Source organism: Triticum urartu, chromosome 1A (genome assembly GCF_056163025.1).
Source record: "Triticum urartu cultivar PI428250 chromosome 1A, HENAU_Tu73, whole genome shotgun sequence".
In the NCBI taxonomy this organism is placed as follows: Eukaryota; Viridiplantae; Streptophyta; class Magnoliopsida; order Poales; family Poaceae; genus Triticum; species Triticum urartu.
This window is the reverse complement of record NC_141873.1, coordinates 59,122,766-59,142,611: the sequence shown is the minus strand read 5'-3', so window position 1 is coordinate 59,142,611 and position 19,846 is coordinate 59,122,766. Positions and strand designations below refer to the sequence as shown.

At 48.3% G+C, this 19,846-nt stretch overlaps 2 protein-coding genes and 1 long non-coding RNA gene across 7 annotated transcripts; 1 reads left to right on the top strand and 2 right to left on the bottom strand.

The window, feature by feature from the left end:
• The first annotated feature begins 8,321 nt into the window (after positions 1-8,321).
• LOC125546193 (uncharacterized) lies at positions 8,322-9,314 on the top strand. Its single transcript, XM_048710365.2, has one exon. It carries the CDS (start codon positions 8,348-8,350, stop codon positions 9,137-9,139), a length of 792 nt encoding a protein of 263 aa, XP_048566322.1. The 5' UTR covers positions 8,322-8,347; the 3' UTR covers positions 9,140-9,314.
• Positions 9,315-9,569: 255 nt separating this feature from the next.
• Positions 9,570-13,966, bottom strand: SPD1 (P-loop containing nucleoside triphosphate hydrolases superfamily protein). Its single transcript, XM_048710358.2, has 9 exons — positions 13,344-13,966; positions 12,884-13,098; positions 12,565-12,715; positions 12,286-12,477; positions 11,562-11,724; positions 11,133-11,434; positions 10,581-10,757; positions 10,329-10,493; positions 9,570-10,078 (listed from the first exon to the last, which is right to left on the bottom strand). The coding sequence occupies exons 1-9, from the start codon at positions 13,785-13,787 to the stop codon at positions 9,776-9,778; spliced, it is 2,112 nt and encodes a 703-aa protein (XP_048566315.2). The 5' UTR covers positions 13,788-13,966; the 3' UTR covers positions 9,570-9,775.
• Positions 13,967-15,759: 1,793 nt separating this feature from the next.
• Positions 15,760-18,612, bottom strand: LOC125546170 (uncharacterized). 5 transcript variants are annotated; one of them, XR_007300471.2, is made up of 3 exons: positions 16,637-18,531; positions 16,497-16,553; positions 15,760-16,166 (listed from the first exon to the last, which is right to left on the bottom strand). It is a non-coding gene; the product is annotated as an uncharacterized LOC125546170 (long non-coding RNA). The 5 variants fall into 5 exon arrangements; XR_015618637.1 differs by having other exon boundaries at positions 15,760-16,553; positions 16,637-16,869; positions 17,118-18,531; XR_007300469.2 differs by having other exon boundaries at positions 15,760-16,553; positions 16,637-17,548; positions 17,717-18,527.
• Positions 18,613-19,846: the final 1,234 nt, after the last annotated feature.

Here is a 19,846-nt window from a genome sequence, read left to right as displayed (position 1 = left end):
AGATCTGTTAGGGGTAGTATTGATGCTCCAGAGTACAGAAGATAACTCCACCACCCAATAACCCGGTGTCCGCTGTAAAGGGACCAAGAGCCGGGGCTTGATACCCTTCAAGATTTCTTGATTGGCTCATTCTACTTGGCCATTTGATTGAGGGTGAGCTACAGCTGAAACGTCAAGCCGGATATGCTCTCGTTGACAGAACTCTTCCATAGCTCCTTTGGAAAGGTTAGTACCATTATCAGTTATGATGCTGTGTGGAAAACCAAAGCGAAAAATCACCTTTTTCATAAACTGGACTACTGTGGCTGCATCACACTTACTGACTGGCTCCGCCTCCACCCACTTTGTGAACTTGTCAACTGCCACCAAGAGGTGAGTCTTTTTATCCTTAGATCTCTTGAAAGGCCCGACCATATCAAGCCCCCAGACTGCAAACGGCCAGGTAATTGGAATCATCCTTAACTCTTGAGCCGGCACATGGGCTCGTCGTGAGAATATCTGACATCCGTCACATTTACTGACCAGGTCTTCCGCATCAGCATGAGCCGTCAGCCAATAGAACCCATGACGGAAGGCTTTGGCCACAAGAGATTTTGAGCCGGCGTGATGACCACAATCACCTTCATGAATTTCACGAAGGATCTCCTGACCCTCTGTAGGTGACACACAACGTTGAATCACTCCAGTGACGCTGTAATGATGTAACTCGCCATTGATAATTGTCATGGACTTGGACCGCCGGACTATTTGTCTTGCCAAGGTCTCGTCCTCTGGCAACTCTCCCCGGGTCATGTAAGCCAAATAAGGCATTGTCCAATCCGGGGTAACGTGGAGAGCCGCCACCAGCTGTGCCTCCGGGTCTGGTATTGCCAGATCTTCTTCCGTAGGTAACTTAATGGAAGGATTATGCAAAACATCAAGAAAGGTGTTAGGCGGCACCGGCTTACGCTGAGACCCCAGCCGGCTTAAGGCATCCGCCGCCTCATTCTTCCTTCGATCAATGTGTTCCACTACGTAACCCTTGAAATATCCAGCCACAGCATCGACTTCACGATGGTAAGCCGCCATGAGGGGATCTTTAGAGTCCCACTTGCCTGACACCTGTTGAGCCACAAGGTCTGAGTCTCCTAAGCATCTTACCCGGCTCAAGTTCATCTCTTTGGCCATCCGGAGACCATGGAGCAGGGCCTCATACTCAGCTGCATTGTTAGTGCAAGGAAACATAAGCCGGAGCACATAACAAAATTTGTCACCCCGAGGGGAAGTTAATACAACTCCGGCCCCCGAGCCTTCCAACTGTCTGGACCCATCAAAGTGAATAATCCAATAAGTGTTATCGGGCTTCTCCTCAGGTGCCTGTAGCTCTGTCCAGTCGTTGATGAAATCCACCAAAGCTTGGGACTTAATGGCAGTGCGCGGCGCGTACTTCAGACCATGAGGCCCAAGCTCGATGGCCCATTTGGCGACTCGTCCTGTAGCCTCTCTGTTCTGAATAATGTCTCCCAAGGCGGCAGAACTTACCACAGTGATAGGGTGACCTTGGAAGTATTGCTTCAGCTTCCGGCTTGCCATGAACACCCCGTAAACAAGTTTTTGCTAATGAGGATATCTTTGCTTTGACTCGATGAGTACCTCACTGACATAATAAACCGGCCGTTGAACCGGGTGTTCCTTACCAGCCTCCTCGCGCTCTACCACAATCGCCACACTGACGGCTCGTGAATTAGCGGCCACATATAACAGCAAAGGCTTTTTGTCAATGGGAGCCGCAAGAACCGTCGGTTCAGATAACTGCCTCTTCAAATCCTCAAAAGCAGCATTAGCGGCATCACTTCAGACAAAGGTGTCTGCCTTCTTCATTAATTGGTACAGCGGTAGGGCCTTCTCACCTAACCGGCTTATGAACCGGCTCAAAGCGGCAACACGACCCGCCAATCGCTGAACATCATTAATACATGTCGGTTTAGCCAAAGAAGTGATTGCCTTAATCTTCTCCGGATTAGCCTCGATGCCCCTGTTTGAGACCAAGAATCCCAAAAGCTTGCCTGCAGGCACACCAAATACACACTTCTCCGGGTTAAGCATCATTTTGTAAACCCGGAGATTGTCAAAGGTTTCTCTGAGATCAGATATCAAGGTTTCTGCCTCTCTGGATTTCACTACTATGTCATCCACATAAGCATGAACATTGCGCCCAATCTGATCGTGAAGACAATTCTGTACACATCGTTGATAAGTCGCCTGGGCACTCTTGAGCCCAAACGGCATAGACACATAGCAGAAGGCTCCGAACGGGGTGATGAAGGCCGTTTTCTCCTGGTCCTTAACTGCCATCTTGATCTGATGATAGCCAGAATAAGCATCCAAAAAACTCAAACGCGCACAACCTGCCGTAGCATCAATGATTTGATCAATACGGGGGAGAGCAAAAGGATCAGCCAGACAAGCCCTATTTAGGTCCGTGTAATCCACACACATCCGCCAGGTGCCATTTTCTTGAGTACGAGCACCGGGTTAGCCAACCATTCTGGGTGAAAAACTTCAACAATAAACCCAGCCGCCAAGAGCCGGGCGACCTCTTCTTCTATAGCTTTTCGTCGCTCTTCATTGAATCACCGCAGAAATTGCCTGACCGGCTTATACTTCGGATCAATATTAAGAGTGTGCTCAGCGAGTTCTCTCGGTACACCCGGCATGTCAGAAGGTTTCCATGCAAAGATGTCCCGGTTCTCACGGATGAACTCGATGAGCGCGCTTTCCTATTTAGGATCCAAGTTGGCACTGATGCTGAATTGCTTAGATGAATCGCCTGGAGTGAAATCAACAAGCTTAGTCTCTGCAGCCGATTTAAACTTCATGGCCGGGTCATGCTCCGTAGTCGGCTTCTTGAGAGAAGTCATATCTGCCGGGTCAACGTTATCTTGATAAAATTTGAGCTCCTCCGCTGCACAGACAGACTCGGCGTAAGCCGCATCGCCCTCTTCACACTCCAGGGCCACCTTTCGGCTTCCATGCACAGTGATGGTACCCTTGTAACCCGGCATCTTGAGCTGTAGATACACATAACACGGCCGTGCCATGAATTTGGCATAGGCTGGCCGCCCGAACAAAGCGTGATATGGACTCTTGATTTTGACCACCTCAAAAGTTAACTTTTCCGCCCTAGAATCATGCTCGTCTCCGAAGGCCACCTCTAGCTCAATCTTCCCCACAGGATACGCCAACTTACCGGGCACCACTCCATGGAAGACGGTGTTGGAAGTCTTTAAATTCTTGTCAGTTAAGCCCATGCGCCGAAAGGTCTCGTAATAGAGGATGTTGATGCTGCTACCTCCATCCATGAGCACTTTAGTAAACTTATAACCACCAACTTGCGGTGCCACCACTAGGGCCAGTTGACCCGGATTATCAACCCGGGGAGGGTGATCCTCCCTGCTCCAGACAATAGGCTGTTCCGACCACCTCAAGTAACGAGGGACTGCCGGTTCAACAGAATTCACAGCCCTCTTATGAACTTTCTGATCACGTTTACACAAACTTGTGGTGAACACGTGATACTGCCCACTGCTTAACTGTTTCGGATGGCTCTAATAACCCGACTGCTGCTGCTGACCTCCTTGACCAGACTGCTGTTGATTATAACCACCCTGGCTTCCCTGAAAACCGAATCCTGAACCACCGCCCGGGCCATGAAAGCCGCTGGCTCCTGAAACGCCGCCTGGGCCTTGATTGCCATCAAGTGTGTTAGAATTCTTGAAAGCTTTCATGATTGCGCAATCCTTCCATAAATGAGTCGCTGGTCGTTCCCGGGTACCGTGTTTCGGACAGGGTTCATTGAGTAGTTGCTCGAGAGACGGACCTGACCCACCAAACCGGGGTGGCTTTCCCTTGCGCTTCTGATTGTTACCCTGTGCATTGGCCACAAATTCCGGGTTACTGTCCGCCTTACGCTTATTACCTCCTTGACTCACCGGGTTATGCTGCTGACCCTTTCCATTGTCGTTCTTCTTTCCCTTCCCTGTCTTTTCCTCATCAGACGCGGGATCCTTGGTACTATCAGAATCGGCATACTTGACTAAAGCCGCCATCAGCGTCCCCATATCGTTGCAATCACGCTTAAGGCGCCCCAGCTTCTGTCTCAGAGGTTCAAAGCGGCAATTCTTCTCCAGCATGAGAACTGCTGAGCCGGCATCCATCTTGTTAGACGAATGTATTATATCCTTGACCCGGCGCACCCAATGAGTCGTAGATTCACCTTCTTCCTGCTTACAATTTGTCAGATCCACAATTGACATAGACTGCTTGCAAGTATCTTTGAAGTTCTGGATGAAACGGGCTTTTAGCTCCGCCCATGAACTAATGGAGTTGGGTGGCAAACCCTTTAACCAAGAACGGGCCGTTCCGTCCAGCATCATGGTGAAATATTTAGCCATCGCCTCATCACTAACCTCTAGCAGCTCCATAGCCATCTCATAACTTTCAATCCATGCCCCAGGCTGTAAATCGGCAGTATAATTCGGCACCTTCCGAGGCCCCTTGAAATCCTTGGGCAGACGTACATTACGTAAAGCCGGTACCAGACAAGGAACTCCTCCGGTTCTAGTAGCAACCCCCACTTCAACGGAAGTCGTCGGGTAAGCCGGTGAGTTCTGTTGGGCTGCTAGCTGAGCCGCTAGCTGAGCCGCCCGCTCGTCCTCCTGACGTACCCGATCCTGAACCGGGTTATGCCCGCCGGGCTGGTTCCGGCGCTGAGCGTTACTTAACAAGGCCTCTGATTCCATGTTCCTACTATAACTTGGGCTCCGATTTTGACGAGGCGGAGCTAAACAGGGCGGAGGAGTCGAGTGAATCCTATCCCGGCTGTAGGAGTAGGTCTCTTGCTGAGCCAGGGCTGTTTGGACAAGTTCTCTGATCTTCCGGGTTTCCACCGCTGTCGGATCATTCCCATCTACTGGGAGAGCCGCCAAATGTGCTGATGTTGCAATTAAGTTCTCCATGAGGTTGGAGAAGTGACCCTGCGGTATTGGCACGTAATTGGGCGGTGTCATATTGCCGTGAGGCGGTGCCATCCCCTGAGGCCAGACTGGACCTCCCGCTCTGAATGTAATAAGCTGATTCACACCTGGCAGGTTACTTGGGCCGGCCCCGGGTGTAGCAAAGAGATTCCAAGGATCATAATTCTGAGGTAAACGGGACTGAGTTTTCTGATGTCTCCTCCTCATTACCTCATTAGATGCGTTCAGGCTCAACGTGAGCTGCAAGGCCTCTACCCGAAGTTGCTGCGCCCGTACGTCCAAAGCCGCCCGCTCTGCTGCTAATCTAGCGTCCTCAGCTGCTAAGGTTTCTTTGACCCGGGCGATCTCGTCGCGAACCTGTGCCACCTCCGCCTCATGCTCAGATTGGTTCGCAGGGATGACTATAACAGTTAACAAAGCCGTAAGCTTATCCATGAGATCCATCAGCACCTGAGCCGGTGAGCGCACAGGGCCTCCTGCCCCGGCTGCTCCTAACCCGGACGTTATCGCCGCTGAAGCCGTAGAATATTGGCCGGGTTGAGTACCAGCCATGAAGACTCCTGCCCGGTTTGGCGACTCTGAGAGGTCCGGAATAGTGCTGCCATCGGAACAGCCCCCAAGCACGCCATCTTGAACTTGATACAGCAAATCTGTTGAGCCGGCGGATGAATTATCGTCAAAGAGGACGGCCGGCTCACCATCACCTTCCGATCCTTCAGGAAGTTCACCTCCATGGATGCAACCCACAAAGGCACGCTTCACGATGGGTTGAGCTCAGGCGGGTTTCGCACGCTGAGCCGTCTCGACGAGGTCGGTGCAGCTGTCCGGCTCAGGGCCCGGCTCACCAATCCGGCCGATGAAGACGTGAATTCCGCCAAAGGGGACCCGGTAGCCGTACTCAATTGAACCGGCGTCAGGGCCCCAGCCTTTGTCGTCGATGTAGATCTTGCCGCGATGACTCTTGGTCATCCGGCCAACTGTGTATCCCTCGAACCCTTCGAAGCTGCCCTTCAAGAACTCGAATCCACCGTGCGCTGGCCCCACGGTGGGCGCCAACTGTTGTGGAATTGTCACGGCAGATGTCCTCTTGCAAGGACTTAGTCATGGAGCCATCGCAACTAGGAAGCTCAAAGGGGTTAATCGGGACAAAGGACATGAGAGGTTTATACTAGTTCAGCCCCTTACGGTGAAGGAAGGCCTACGTCTAGTTGGGTTGGTATTGCTTGAGGTTTCGATGACCAGGGAGCGAGATACGCTATGCCTGGCTCTCGATCAGTTGTTTTCTTGCCCTTAAGCCGCCGACGGGTCGTCCCCTTATATACACGGGTTGACACCCTGCGACCTACAGAGTCCCGGCCGGCTCATAGACAGTCTCCGGCTCGGTGACTAGTTAATTCTACCTTATGATACAAGTCATGCCATCATGGCGGTTTACCACTATGGGCCTTAAGTCGCCTGTGGGCTTTAGACCCTTTATTGAACCGCCATCTTCATGCTTGATCTTGGGCTTCTTCTGATGAGTCCCTCTTTGCGTAACCCGGCCCCTCCTGGGCGGCTTACACAAATAGTTATATCCCCAACACCATCGATCCATCTCCACCAACCACCGCAGCCACCTCCCACTCGATTTGGGCCGCCAGATCTCTGATCCGACGGCCCAGGAGGCTCCCAGCGCCCCAGCCTCACCTCCCGCAGAGGCACCTGCCTCCTCACCTTGGCCCAGCGCCACCACCGGTCAACTGCCTCGCCGAAGTAGCGCCGCCAGATCAGGCCAGGATCCCCTCGCGCCCTCTCCTTCCCTTCCTCCTTTCTTGATTCCTCCTTCCCGCCTCTCATCTCTTCCCTGTTTCTCTTGATAGGCGTCGAGCCACCATGTCCGCCGCCAAGTTCTTGCCGGGAGCGACGCCGCCCGGATCCGGCTGTCTTCGCGTCGTCCGCGCCCCTGCCTCACCATGGACGCGCCTCCCCAGCTTGTCGGAGTCCCGGCAGCCCCGCCTGCTCCCCTGCTGCTGTGGCTGTTATGCTCTGTCGAAGACGGCGAGCCCCGCCTCATCTACGCGCCGATCTGCCGCGGGCTGCCCTCAAAACGGAGCTCCCCCGCCACCTAGCCTCGAATCCGGACGGTTCCCGTGCGCCCTCGCCCGCGCAAGTCCCTCGTCGCGCCGTCGTCGTCAAGTCCCTGTCGTTGCTCTGCTTCCCGACGAGAACATGACGAGGTGCCCGCTTGCCCGCTCGCCCGTTCCTTCCCTATCAGCGCTCGCGTTGACTTGTCATCGCTGGACTGCAACGCCAAGGCCCAGCAACGTTTTTCCCTTTGCCAACTCCTGCCGCCCAGCTCCAGCCTCCGCGGGCCGAAGGCCTCAAGGGCCTGATGTGAGCAGCTCCCCCAGCCCTTCAGTTTCGGCCCGACTCGTATTTTTTCCCGTGGAACGATTTATCTTTTTTCCAGAGACTGCAGTTTTTATAGAAAAGCCCCTCATGTTCATGCATATCCTAACTCAATAACCTTTTGGTTTACTTGTATAATTTCTCAAAAATAACCCAACTTGTAAATTTCATAATGCCTTCTTAAGCGAACCAGATGATAATTCTTCAGGGAGATAAGCTTATCAAGCTTGTGAACAAGGGAACATCAACCAACTAGATCGACGAATTTGAGAATAAGCAGTCAACATTTCTTACAAAAACGGGAAAACCCACCTCACCCAAAAATATTTGGCGCGCACTAAATGTCGTCAGTTGTCCGATCCATCCCACATAAGTTGATGGATCGGGCTGGGTCGATCAAAGTAGGCAGTTGATCGGCTCGGGAGGGAGCGGTGCGCGGGCCCCACAGGGGGCACGTATTGTGCAGAAGAACCGTTGATAGGAGGGGGAGGTTTTTTGTTTTTCTTTTGAGGAAGATCAATCAGGTGTTTTTAAAAGTATTTTAGATTTTATTTTATTTTAGAATTGCAAACCTTTATTAAGCGATATTCATCGGAATACAGATAATATCGGGCAAAACATAAAGCGCCCAGTAGGAAGAGAAGAAGCTGCCTTTGCTAGAGAATGCACTTCTCCGTTGTGTTCCCGCCTTTCATGGATTACCTCAAGTGTCCGGAAAGGTTCTCGCCGGTGACTTATCTCTCGTAGGGTAGCAGCATAACGACAAGGAGAAAAGTGCTTGATGTTTGCCACCACTTCGGAGGAGTCGGAAGCCCACTACACACCAAATATACGAAGGTGAAAAACCCTAACCCCACCAAGCCCACTACACGCCAAATATACGAAGGTGAAAAACCCTAAACCCACCAACCCGACCAGTTCGCCGCCGCCCCTCCCCCTGCCCAATGTCGAGGTCGCTTGGGAAGGCGGAGAAGGCCGCGAAGCCGGCGGCGATGGAGCAGTACGTCACCCTTGTGGTGAATGACCAGGAAGGGCGCAGGCTCACCCGCACCATGCGAAGGACCGACAAGCTGCAGGCCATGATGGACTTCTACCACGACCTGGTGCCGGCCGTCGAGCGCGGCGACGACGACGGAGTGTTCATGCGCTGCGGGAAGCGGATCCTGGGCTGTCAGACGCCGGAGGACTGCGGGATGAAGGACGGGGACGCGATCCGGTTCTTTCCGGACATGCTCGTCACCCTCGTGCTGCAGGACTTCAGAGGCCGCAGCTTCACCCGCACCATGCGGAAAACCGACGGGATGAAGGTCCTGATGGATTTCTACGCCGCCATGGTGCCCGCCGCTGGCGACGACGGCGATGGGGGCGGCGTCTTCTTGTACCGCGGCGAGCCCGTCGCGGCCGAGCAGACGCCGGCAGGCCTCAAGATGGCGGACTGGGACAGGGTCTATTTGGTTCCCCGGCGTCGGGGCGAGGTGAAGGAGGACAAGTCCGTCGACTACATGACGCTCAGGGTGCGGGACGACAGAGAGCGCATGATCTACTGCACGGTGCGGAGGAGCGAGAAGCTCAAGCCACTGATGGACTTGTACCACGCCACCGTGCTGGGCGACGGGGCGTCCATACTCGGAGGGGCGTTTCTATTCGATGGCCAGCGGCTGCACGGGAGACATACACCGGCACAACTCGATATGGAGGTTGGCGACGTGGTGGATTATCTCCCCGAGCAGATATAGATTGTCCGACGTTCACGATGTCGAAATGCGGAGAACTTGGATTTGTAATGAAAATCTTACTTGATCAAAGTTGAACAATTCCCCATTTGCCATCTATTGTCGTTCCACGGTTGTTCTGATTTTACTAAACAGCGTTAATGAGAATTTGAACTGCAGAAACGGCTTATATTATTGTACGGAGGTAGTATGTTGAACTAATTTTTTTATGGGTAGTATGTTGAACTAATTAATTAGTCCCTATGTGACCAGAGAGGCAGTGAGCTGCATTTAAAACAATCGATATATAGTTTCCTTTTTAACCGCAAAACATGTGCTGCTATAACTTTATATGAATGTTATACTAAAACTTCATAAACTGTTTTTTACATCATCATCCCCAATGTAGGTTGCAGTCAACAGACCAAATCCAGCTGAGCTATACACAACTACAGATTACAGGATGTGAGGAGCTTTATTTGGTAAAAGAATGGAAGGCAATTACAATTAGCTTTGCTCTTTCGATTCTTGGACATTAAAACACTATTTACACCACTGTGCACAGCGCTGTACAACAACAACAACAACAACAAGGGGAAGAAGGGAGAAGAATGGTGTTTTACATTTCGGCAACGGTGATCAGAGTGTCAAACTAAGGTGTCACTTCGGCAGAAATGGCAGCCGGGAGAAGCTGAAGCCTCCACCATTCTCGCTGACAATCAGATCCGAGCCGTTCTTCTTGGTGGACGTCGGCCCCTGAGCGCCCTGACCCGAGCTCTTCTTTGCTATTTTCACTGGAAGAATCTGCAGCCTCGAATTGGGGTCGGTTCCGAAGGTCTCGGCGAGGAGCTGGTAGCTCTCAACGAGCTCCAGCTGACGAGCAACAATTTCTGAACACCTTGGGAGGAGTTCGACGGGCTCCCCGCCCGGGATTACAATGTATTCAATTGCCAACCGGGCCTCCTGAATGGTTGCAGAGTATAATATAGCTGTTATGCAACTACTATGTTTTATCTCACAGTAAGTACAACAAGTAAACATAGCACTATGAACGGAACTACTAGCAGTTTAAAGTTCCAGAAGGACGGTAGGAGTAAAAACAATGGTAACCTGTAAAACGCTCATCTTGGTTTTGACTGTATTCTGAGAAGATATAGATTTTTTTCCCTGTTAAGTGGTACTGTTTCACAAAATATAGAAGTGAAGAGATTACCTCCAATGCATCAATTTCCTCCAATGATGGCTTCCGTTTCGGAGCATCATCTTCAATCTCTATTTCTCCTTCCAAAACTTTAGGTTGTTTGCGTGATGGTGCATCAAGTTTATCTCTTCCAACAATCATTTTGACAGCCTTTACTATCTGAGCCATCGTATTTGTCTGCAATTTACAAGACGGAACTCTGTTAGTACAGATGTAATACTTTTTTGTACTGGACATCACAAAATAAATTTATCATGAGATGACCTTAACAACAAATATAGGAAGCTTGTGGTACTTGGCAACATTACGGATCCACGGATTCTGCTTCATTTCAGAACTTGACGCGAGAATCACATTGGCCGCTTCAATGTCATCTGTTATGTCCAATTCATCCTCAAAACCCATCACTGTTGCTACTTGCAAGATATCAGCTTCTGAAACCTGAAAGCACAAAAAATAACTACCATGAGCTTCATGGTTTTACTGTTAAATACAATACTATAATATTGCATAGCACAAAATTCAGTCTTCGACATCAGTGTAGGAAAATACAGGGAGATGGGCCATTAAGACTTGATGGTTGGGACAGCTGAGGTGCTACAAGGAAGGCAACTCTTTGAAATACTAGTTACATTCTTTTGTGAGTCCTATAATTTGCAGAAAATGAAGTATACGACTCAAAAAAGAACGTAGGCAGTATCCAAGGCCATGCAAGAAATGTCCATCCAGGCACTAACCCACACAGCATCGATGTATATAATATTACAATTGCGCAAAATTATAATCTATAAAAACATAATTAGTATCTCCACTTACCTGGTAAGTGTAAACACGTACTGGAGGCCTTCCAGACACATATTGTTTGCCTTTTGTTTTCTTTGTACAACCAAAATCACCATTGACATTATCGTCTGATGGGATGTTCTTGCTTTTTGCTTGCCTGGAGGAACCAAAATCATCGATGAATTTATCTTCTGATGTAACCGCCCTGGTGACCAGATCTTGATGATACGCAGGTAAGCGCTCTGTTTCAGACACTCTCTCAGATATCACCAAAGATCCTCCTGACTCGGTGATCTTGCTATCCATCATGCGAGCTTCAAACTTGGGAGGCTTCCCTGTACCAAAGAGATGGAGACTTAATTCAGAAACCAGAAGATCTCTACAGATCCTCCTCATGAGTAATGACTATGTGCTATGCTCGGAGTTGACTGTGAACATCGTTACTGTGAATTAGACAGTTACCTGCAAGAATAGCATCAACTGTAGATTCTAACTTGTGATGCACTCGACATTCAGTCTTCGACACCATCTCAACAGCACATGAAAATGTTGGGGGCCCTTTTCTCTCAAGAATTGTTTTCTGAACTTTCCGCTTCTTTGCCTCTTCATCGCCAAGAGTCACACTCTGTATAACAAACTTACATTGTTATTTCACTAATAAGTATTTTTTTTCTTGATGCAGACTCAAATGTGTGTCATTTTAATAAACTATTCTAGTCACGTTTAGTGTTGAAATGTGATTAAAATAACTACAGGTCCAAATTTTACTTGAAACTCAATATTGGCAAATATGATAAAGTTGTCATCATGCTACTATCCTTTGGTTAGCTGAAAAGAAATATTACTATCCTTTCGTGTCTAAAATACACCAAAGAGTCAAGAAACCTCGCAAGGTATTTTAGGAAGATAATGAGATACACTGATTTGTTCACCCAGCAGAATAAATTAACAACGCTTAATCCGCCCCAGAAGGATCGAACCCAGGTCGGCACAGAGACACCACTGTGCTTGGATAGCCTAGTTGTCATGTCCTTTGGAATCTAAAAACCACATTAGGATATATGACAAGCTTCAGGATCAACTGGTTGACTATTGCGCTTTAATCTGATGTTCAGGAGGATGCTAAGCTTCAAGAACATAAGAGAAACTGTTGGAGGACAGCTGGCAGAAAAGAAAATAAGTTCACCTCAATCCCACCAACAAGCATTTGCAAGCAAGGGTTTTTAATTATGCTGTCAATTGTCACCCCATGAGCAGTTCCTACAAGTTGAACGCCTCTTTGAGCAATGGTGCTGGCTGCCATTGCCTCAAGTTCTGTACCAATCTCATCGATAACAATAACTTCCGGCATGTGATTTTCAACAGCCTCAATCATCACCTACATAAACAATGTTTCATGTGTATCATCGAGCATGCACTAGTAAAGTATTAAACAAAGACACTAGAAGATTCCGCAAGAACCTACGTTATGCTGCATCGTAACTTTAGGAACTTGCATTCTCCTAGAGCGCCCAATGCCGGAGTGAGGTACATCCCCATCACCTCCTATTTCATTAGATGTGTCCACTATGATCACACGTTTGTTACCCTCATCTGCCAAGATCCTAGCTATTTCCCTGTATTATTGAAAGCATTTTGAATTGTTAGGATCAGATTGCAAAACCCTGCGATTTATCTTTGGTCTTCTCAGCCATGTTACTGAGTTAATATACATGTAACATGCATTAGCGTAAGATGACGACTAACACCACTGATCAAAGAACTGGAGTGTAGGTGATGTGTACCTGATCAGAGTAGTCTTCCCTACACCAGGAGGTCCAATCACCAATATGGAGCCGCCTCCCACGACCAAATCACGGATCATCTCTGCGCTGCCCGATATAGCCCGCCCAACACGGCAAGTGAGACCGATTATGTTAGCCTTGCGGTTTCTGATGGCGCTGATCCGGTGCAACGAGTGGTTGATCCCGGATCGGTTGTCCTCGGAGAAATTGCCCACCTGCAAAGAGAGAAACCGATCTTCCAAGTGAGCAAAACAAGCATCTTCACATAAGCAACTTTCATACTACAGTAAGTAGTAAGTATTGTTGATCTTCCAACTGAGCAAAACAAGCATCTCCACAGAAGCAACTTTCATGCTACAGTAGTATTGATACTGCAACAGAGCGTCAGAGCCAAGGCAATTTGGGGATCGCAGTCGCAGGCGTCACGGTGGTAAGCAGAGGAAGGCTGAGGTGACGGCACCTTGGAGACGGCCTGGCGGAGGTCGTCGGCGGTGACGGGCTGGTCGGAGATGACCCAGTCCCCGGAGGGGAACCGCGCGAGCGGGCGGCGGCCGAGGTCCATGACGACCTCCACCAGCTCCCAGACCTCCGGGTGCAGCGCCAGCTCGCGCCGCATCCTCGCCGGCACCACCTCCAGGAACGCCTCCAGCTCGCCCCTGGCCCCCGCCCGGGCCCCGGGCGCCGGGGCGGCGACCGGGGATGCCGGCGGCGCGGCGGGGCCCGAGGGCGCCGCGCCGCGCCACGGCACGCACCGGTCGCCGGACGGCCGGCGCACGGGCGGCTGCTGCGGGACCGCCCTCCGCGGCGGGCCTCCACGCCGTGTCGCGCCGCGCGCGCACCCTGCCGAGGAGGCGCGGCACGCCGGGCGGAGCCGGATCGGGGTGGGGTTGAGCGCCTTGAGCATCGTGCCGGTGGCGGTCGTGGTCACCGGGTGATGGCGGGAGGAAGGGTGGAATGGCGCGCGCGTATATGTAGAAAATGGTGGGATGTTTGGCCGAACAGGTGGCGGGCGGGGAGCTCGGCGGGGGGTGGAGGAGGGAAGGGGATCGGAGGCGGATGAAGGAAGATTCCGGGGAATACTGCGACTGGAGGTGGAGTGGTGAGGCAGAGAGGGGCAGGCGTGGAGCTGGAAGAGTGTTGGAAAGGCGGGGCCGCTTCTTGGCCGTTAACCTCCTTCCCGCCTTGCCAGCCAGATGGACCACGCCTATGGACCGCTGTGGTCGGTCAGTCGTGCGGCAGATGCTACCGTGCAGACACCGGATATCCACATTGTTAAGTTTCACACACACACACACACACACATCCCTCTTAAGATCTTCCAGGAATGAAAAACTATTCACGAGTGTGTTATGTGCACTCGGCTATAATTTGCTACTTTCTCTTGTAATCATGTGCTAATGTACCGCTTATACAGTTTTATTCAAATTCTTACTTGTAATGCTTGGAGAGACCATCTTTTCCTTCACAATTTGTATACCATTTTAGCGGAGAACTCGAAAATGGCAGCTCCATGGAGGCCTTAATTTGAAAACTTCAAAATTCAAACTTTTAGTTTTAAAAAATTCTGAAAACAATACACATATACCTGGAGACATAATGTACATGTGTGTAAATTTTTAGGTAAAAAATACGTTAAAAATGAGAGCTGCACAAAAAGGATAATATGTGGCTTTTTAGCATACATGTTGTTCATCCTCAAAGTCCATAATTTTGGTTTTTTTTGTGCAGCTCACAATTCAAGGTTTTTCATCCTCGAATTTTACACACATACACATTACATCCTTGTATATATGTGTAATTTTTTAGAAATTTTTTAACTAAAAAGTTTGAATTTTGAATTTTTCAAAATTAAGGCCTCCATGGAGCTCGGTCTCCCAAATGCCCCACTCTGGAGAACTATGTTAACTTAGGTAATAATGCCACTATTACCCTAAAAAAGTGAACATTGCCATCACAACCATGATCGGTTGTCTTTTATTTTAGACTTTCCGCATGTGTTTCATAGTAAGTTACTTAGGGTGCGTTTGGGAGCCAAAGTATTTTGTAGTTTTTAAGGAGTATTGTATTTCCTGAAAAAACCTTGATATTCAATACTTTGAGTCGTTTGGATGAAAAAATACTATAGTTTAACAAACCGTGGTATCTCTAAAACTGTGGTATTTTTGTAGTATATAAAAAAGAAGTCTGGACCTTTTTTTAAAAAACCGAGAAACGTTGGCTGGGTTGTCTCTCTGTGTCCATGTTCTTCTGGCCATCGCGCATGTGACACCTAAAATCGATAGCTAGCCGATCGATCTATCTGGCTAGAGTGGCGCACATGCACGTACAAATTACGACTTAGCGCCGGCTGACTGTCTTTGATTGATTACAAAAGATAACTCTATACATATCCTTCCTAGCATCTACTAGGAGAGAACATGCCCGTACAAAGCTGCATGCATACGGTGGCAATTAGCACAAGCTGATCGATGAGTATAGCTGCGTATGCATGCAACAACGTAACAATTTGTGCAAATAAAAAAAAACTGAGAAGAGCTGCCACTTGCCAAACACCTCGGCGGTATTATCGGAACTGAGAAAATCTATGTTTTTCAGAAACTGGAGTATTTGTTGCCTATCTATTGAAATACTGAGGTTTTGGAATACTATGGTTTTGAAAAAACGGTGTTGCCAAACTAGGCCTTAATGTTTCAGTTTTGCTTCACCGAGAATCTAAGTTTCCCATGCTCTTCCCTTGCAGGCAAAAGGAAATGGAAATGCATGTCTCCCTCATGCACAGTTGGTGCGGTGAGTTATTCTCATTGAGTTTCTAATTTTCTATGGCCAAGGCGCAGCGAGTCGGTTCGACTCATAGAAAATCGAGCACATTATTCTCGTGAGATCCGTATTCTCAAAACTGCTACTATATCAGTAATTCAAAAAGAAAAGAGAATAAAATTGCCACAAGCATGGTCCATGGGCCAAGTCCACGGGAGAAAAGAGGTGCAGCACAGAGTAAAGATGCCTGGCAATCGAGTTCTGTGGAGGAGAAAGAAGAGGGTAGCTTTTGGGGATTGCTCTCTCTGCGGCTCTGCCCACCCATCCCTTTCGCCTCCGGCTTCTTCCTCTTCTCCCTCTCTGCTTCCTGTTTGGTCCGGTTCAAGGTTCCATTTTTCAACCAATGTGCGTCTACTATTCCGAGACGCCACCTGTCTCTCTTTCCAAGTGGGAAGTAGAGGCTCCCCGCTGCCACGAGCTCCCGGGAGGCAGAGGCCGCACAGCCGTCGTGCCTTCATACTGGTTTCTGCAAGCCAAAGGTTTGTAGCAGAAACCGCGAGAGTTACATAAGAAACATCAATATATTAGATCATTGATGATGCGTGTTGCCACGTCCGTCTATTTTGTACAATAAAATTACAGGAATTTTTGTGAATATATGGCCACATGAAACATATCAAATTTGCATAACAATAATTTTTTTCTAGCCATACATCCACAACACAAACAGTAGTGGAATAATGCTATGCTGAGAAAATGTGGCAGTAAACACGGCCCAGAAACCACATCTATGAGTCATATCATTCAAAAAGGTGCCCAACAGCACTAACAGAGGAACTGTTAAAGTGCTATACACCTGGATCCGAAGCAAAATTGGACGGGTTACCAGCCATCTAATCTCAGGCGCACAAGTCTGCAAACAATAACAAAAATCAGATAACTTTTGTGCGGAGCGGAGCTCACATATTATCTTTTGAGGTTTAGTTCGTAACAAACCTATGTGTCGGTTTCTCTAATGGAAATCGACGACGTGGCTCGTTGCTTCAAAAGAAAAACCTGAGCTCACATAATGCCATACTCAGTTAATTGAAATAGCATGCCCAACACTGAGGAAGCAAATAGGCAAGCTGCATTTTTGTGAATACAAGTGATCGTGTGACTGGGAAAGTCATCTTCCCTCCTGCTTCCTGCATCTTTTCTTTATTAGGCCGTAAGTCATGTTTAAATTCCTAACAAATGGCAACACAGAAACCAATATTTATCAAGCCTTTGTCTCGGCAATGCTTGTTGTCAAGTTGAAATGCTAAATGTAACAGGTACAGAACTGAATCCTAAGACAGAATATGGTGCTATTAAACTGAAACGCAGCAACACCGCGGAGTATAATTATAACTCCTTCAGTAGAGAAAAAAAAAAGTAATCCTGCATGTAAGCTGGTTTAGACAAACAACATCAACCAAGAAGTTAAATACTGTACCAGGCCAGCAGACTTCTGTTTGCATCCCTTTTCTCTCTTTGCGTTCTCCCAAAGCAAAATTTTCCTTAACCTTCTACTGCCCATATCCTTTCAAAGAAGCAACATTCCCGCACACGGCCACTGCTAAACTGGAAATGAAGCTCGGGATTGGGTCTTCTGTCCAGGGTTTCACCAAATACACAAATGTTCCAAAACAAAAGATCTTTTGAGTTTTGACCCTCTCTAGAAAAGCTAAGCAGTGAGGATCAGAGCCTGCTACTTCAATTTGAGTTTTGACCAATACAATTTTCCAATGTGAATGCATCTCACCACTTTGCCAGCATAGGAACTCCCAGGAAAATAATTAGACATAAAAAGGTCCTCTCTTACAAGCAGGGTATGCACAGCAGGTCAGGAGCGGGGTCGTCGTCAAACACAGTGTGTGCGCCCTGCTGACGAACCAAGGAACATTTCAAATAATATCTTTCAACCATTGGCCTCAGTTGAACATGGTATACATGAGAACACAAGTAAATGCTCAAGGTGATGAACACCTTCAGTCTTCAGATGCAAAAAATTCAGTGGTCCGTAAGATCCGATGGATGGACTATTAAGCTTACCTTCATTGACACCATGACGAAGAGGATGCTGCTGGAAGCTCGGGTAAGAGGGGGGCGCTCAATTTGTGTTTTAACTTTTGAGCACAGGCAATTAGCAACGGTGCTGCATCAGTCAGCGTTTACGGCAAAGAGTGAAAGACATAACACTTGAAAATAAACATGTGAGACAATCTGTCGAACACCTTGTGGGCGGTGTAGAATCAGGTGGAGCAATGGAGAACTAGCGTTGGCCTGTGCGGTAACAGCAACAACGGCGGCCCAGTGGAGATGGGGCGGCATGGGTGAAGGTCTGGGGTTGCACAGGGACTGAGCACGGCCTCACCCCAAGAAGACTCACCGTATCCGCTTTGTTCACCGTCATTGACCTGCACCGCCGAAGAGCAACGCCTACTGAGACGAGCACCGTCATCACGGCACCGGCGTCGGGCACGCCGGCCTGGACCGTGCCGCTAATGTGGGACACGTCGACTGGCTTCTGGGTCTGGGTGTCGTCGTCGGAGCTTCACTTTTGGAGCAGCCAGCGCCGTGCGTGGAGCCGTCATCGACCAGGCCAGGCGCGCATGCGTACCGCACGCCGTCGCGCTGCCCCTTGACAACCGAAGCCAGCGTGCACCGCTAGGGCACAGTCCCTCCGCCCTCGGCAGTCGGTACCCAGAGCTAGCAAACACGGCGAGCCCATCCTGGGTCGAGAACTCGAGATAAGTAAATCAAACGGTCCCGGCATGTAGCGGTGAACCACTGGCCAATAGCAGTGCGCCGCCTCCGAAGCATCTCAATCTTTCTCTTCCGTATTTGATATTTTCTTGAGGGATAAAGCTCTTCCGTATTTGATTCCTTCTCTGAATTTCTGTGTCTTTATTTTCTTTTCCCTGGGACTCATGCACAGACAAGACAGTCTTGATGCATACATCTCTTTTTCTGCACACATACGGACGGGACCCATTAGCTCTCGTCTCTACTTATAAAAACCCATCACTTTTAATTTGACTTGATAATTTACTAGCAAAAGAGTTCGTGCGTTGCAACGGGAGAGAAAACATAACACATGCTCTTAACTCAACAACCATCACTCAAGACCACAATAGGTTCATCTCCTTTATTTTTGCGAGACATCATATTTGTGTGTTACCGCTTATCCTCCTTCGCACCCTCGCCGGCGATGGCCTCGGTGTTCACACAAAACAACAAAAAACATGTGTTGAATATGGTTAATCCTAAGGTGTTTCTCTCTCTCTCCCTCTCTACTCCCTCTCCCCCTCTCTCTCGCGCTCGCTTTCTCTCACTCTCGCGATGAGAAATCTGTTGTTTTCCCCTGCGATATTTTTCAGAGGTATGCATGTGTAGTTATCGATGTTTTCTTTTCTGTACATCGTTATAGTGGGGTGTTTATTTGCAATCCGGATCATCGCCGGTATGAAAAAGAACGAATCTTGCGCTATAAATTATAAGTTTGCTTCCATAACAATATTTTAAAAATATTTAACAGGTAAAATTAACATCATATTTAGATTCCACACATTTTTCTAATAAAATTTCATATATATAATATGTTAAAATCGAAGTTACGGTTTAAAAGATACAGATAATTTAGAAAATCATTTGGTTTGACTCAAATATATTCCAAAATATATTTAAAAATACTTAACAGGTAAAAATAATCTCATATTCATATTCTACATATTTTTCTAATCAAATTTCATATATAACATGTTCAAATCGGAGTTACGGTTTAAAAGATATGGATGATTTTAAAAAGCATTTGTTTGACTTAAATATGATCCGCGAATTAATTATCTAAAACATCAGGAGGGGGTTTCGAAAAATGTAAAATAACGGTTCAGGTGTGACTTAAATCCGGACGGTGGGTTGATTTCAAGAAAAGATAGGGACTTTTATATAAAATACGAAAATAACGATTCGTATTAACTTAAAACAGGACTACGGGTTGAATTCTCTGAAATAGAGGGACTTTTCTGAAAAATGCCATGACGGACGAAAGAAACCCAATTTGCTTTATTATTAGGTAAAGATATAGATGGTTCATATTTTTGTACTCATCCGTTCGGCCAACAACACAATATCAAAGACGAGATCGCACCTCCTTGAGAAATCGCCGGACATCGTCACGTC

Bases quoted from the DNA above. Each gene is read 5' to 3' on its own strand.
- LOC125546193 (XM_048710365.2), top strand. From the start codon at position 8,348: ATGTCGAGGTCGCTTGGGAAGGCGGAGAAGGCCGCGAAGCCGGCGGCG.
- SPD1 (XM_048710358.2), bottom strand. From the start codon at position 13,787: ATGCTCAAGGCGCTCAACCCCACCCCGATCCGGCTCCGCCCGGCGTGC. The intron at 13,099-13,343 runs GTGCCGTCACCT...CTCTCTTTGCAG, and splicing joins TCCGCCAGGCCGTCTCCAAG to GTGGGCAATTTCTCCGAGGA. The intron at 10,079-10,328 runs GTAATCTCTTCA...GCAACCATTCAG, and splicing joins AGGAAATTGATGCATTGGAG to GAGGCCCGGTTGGCAATTGA.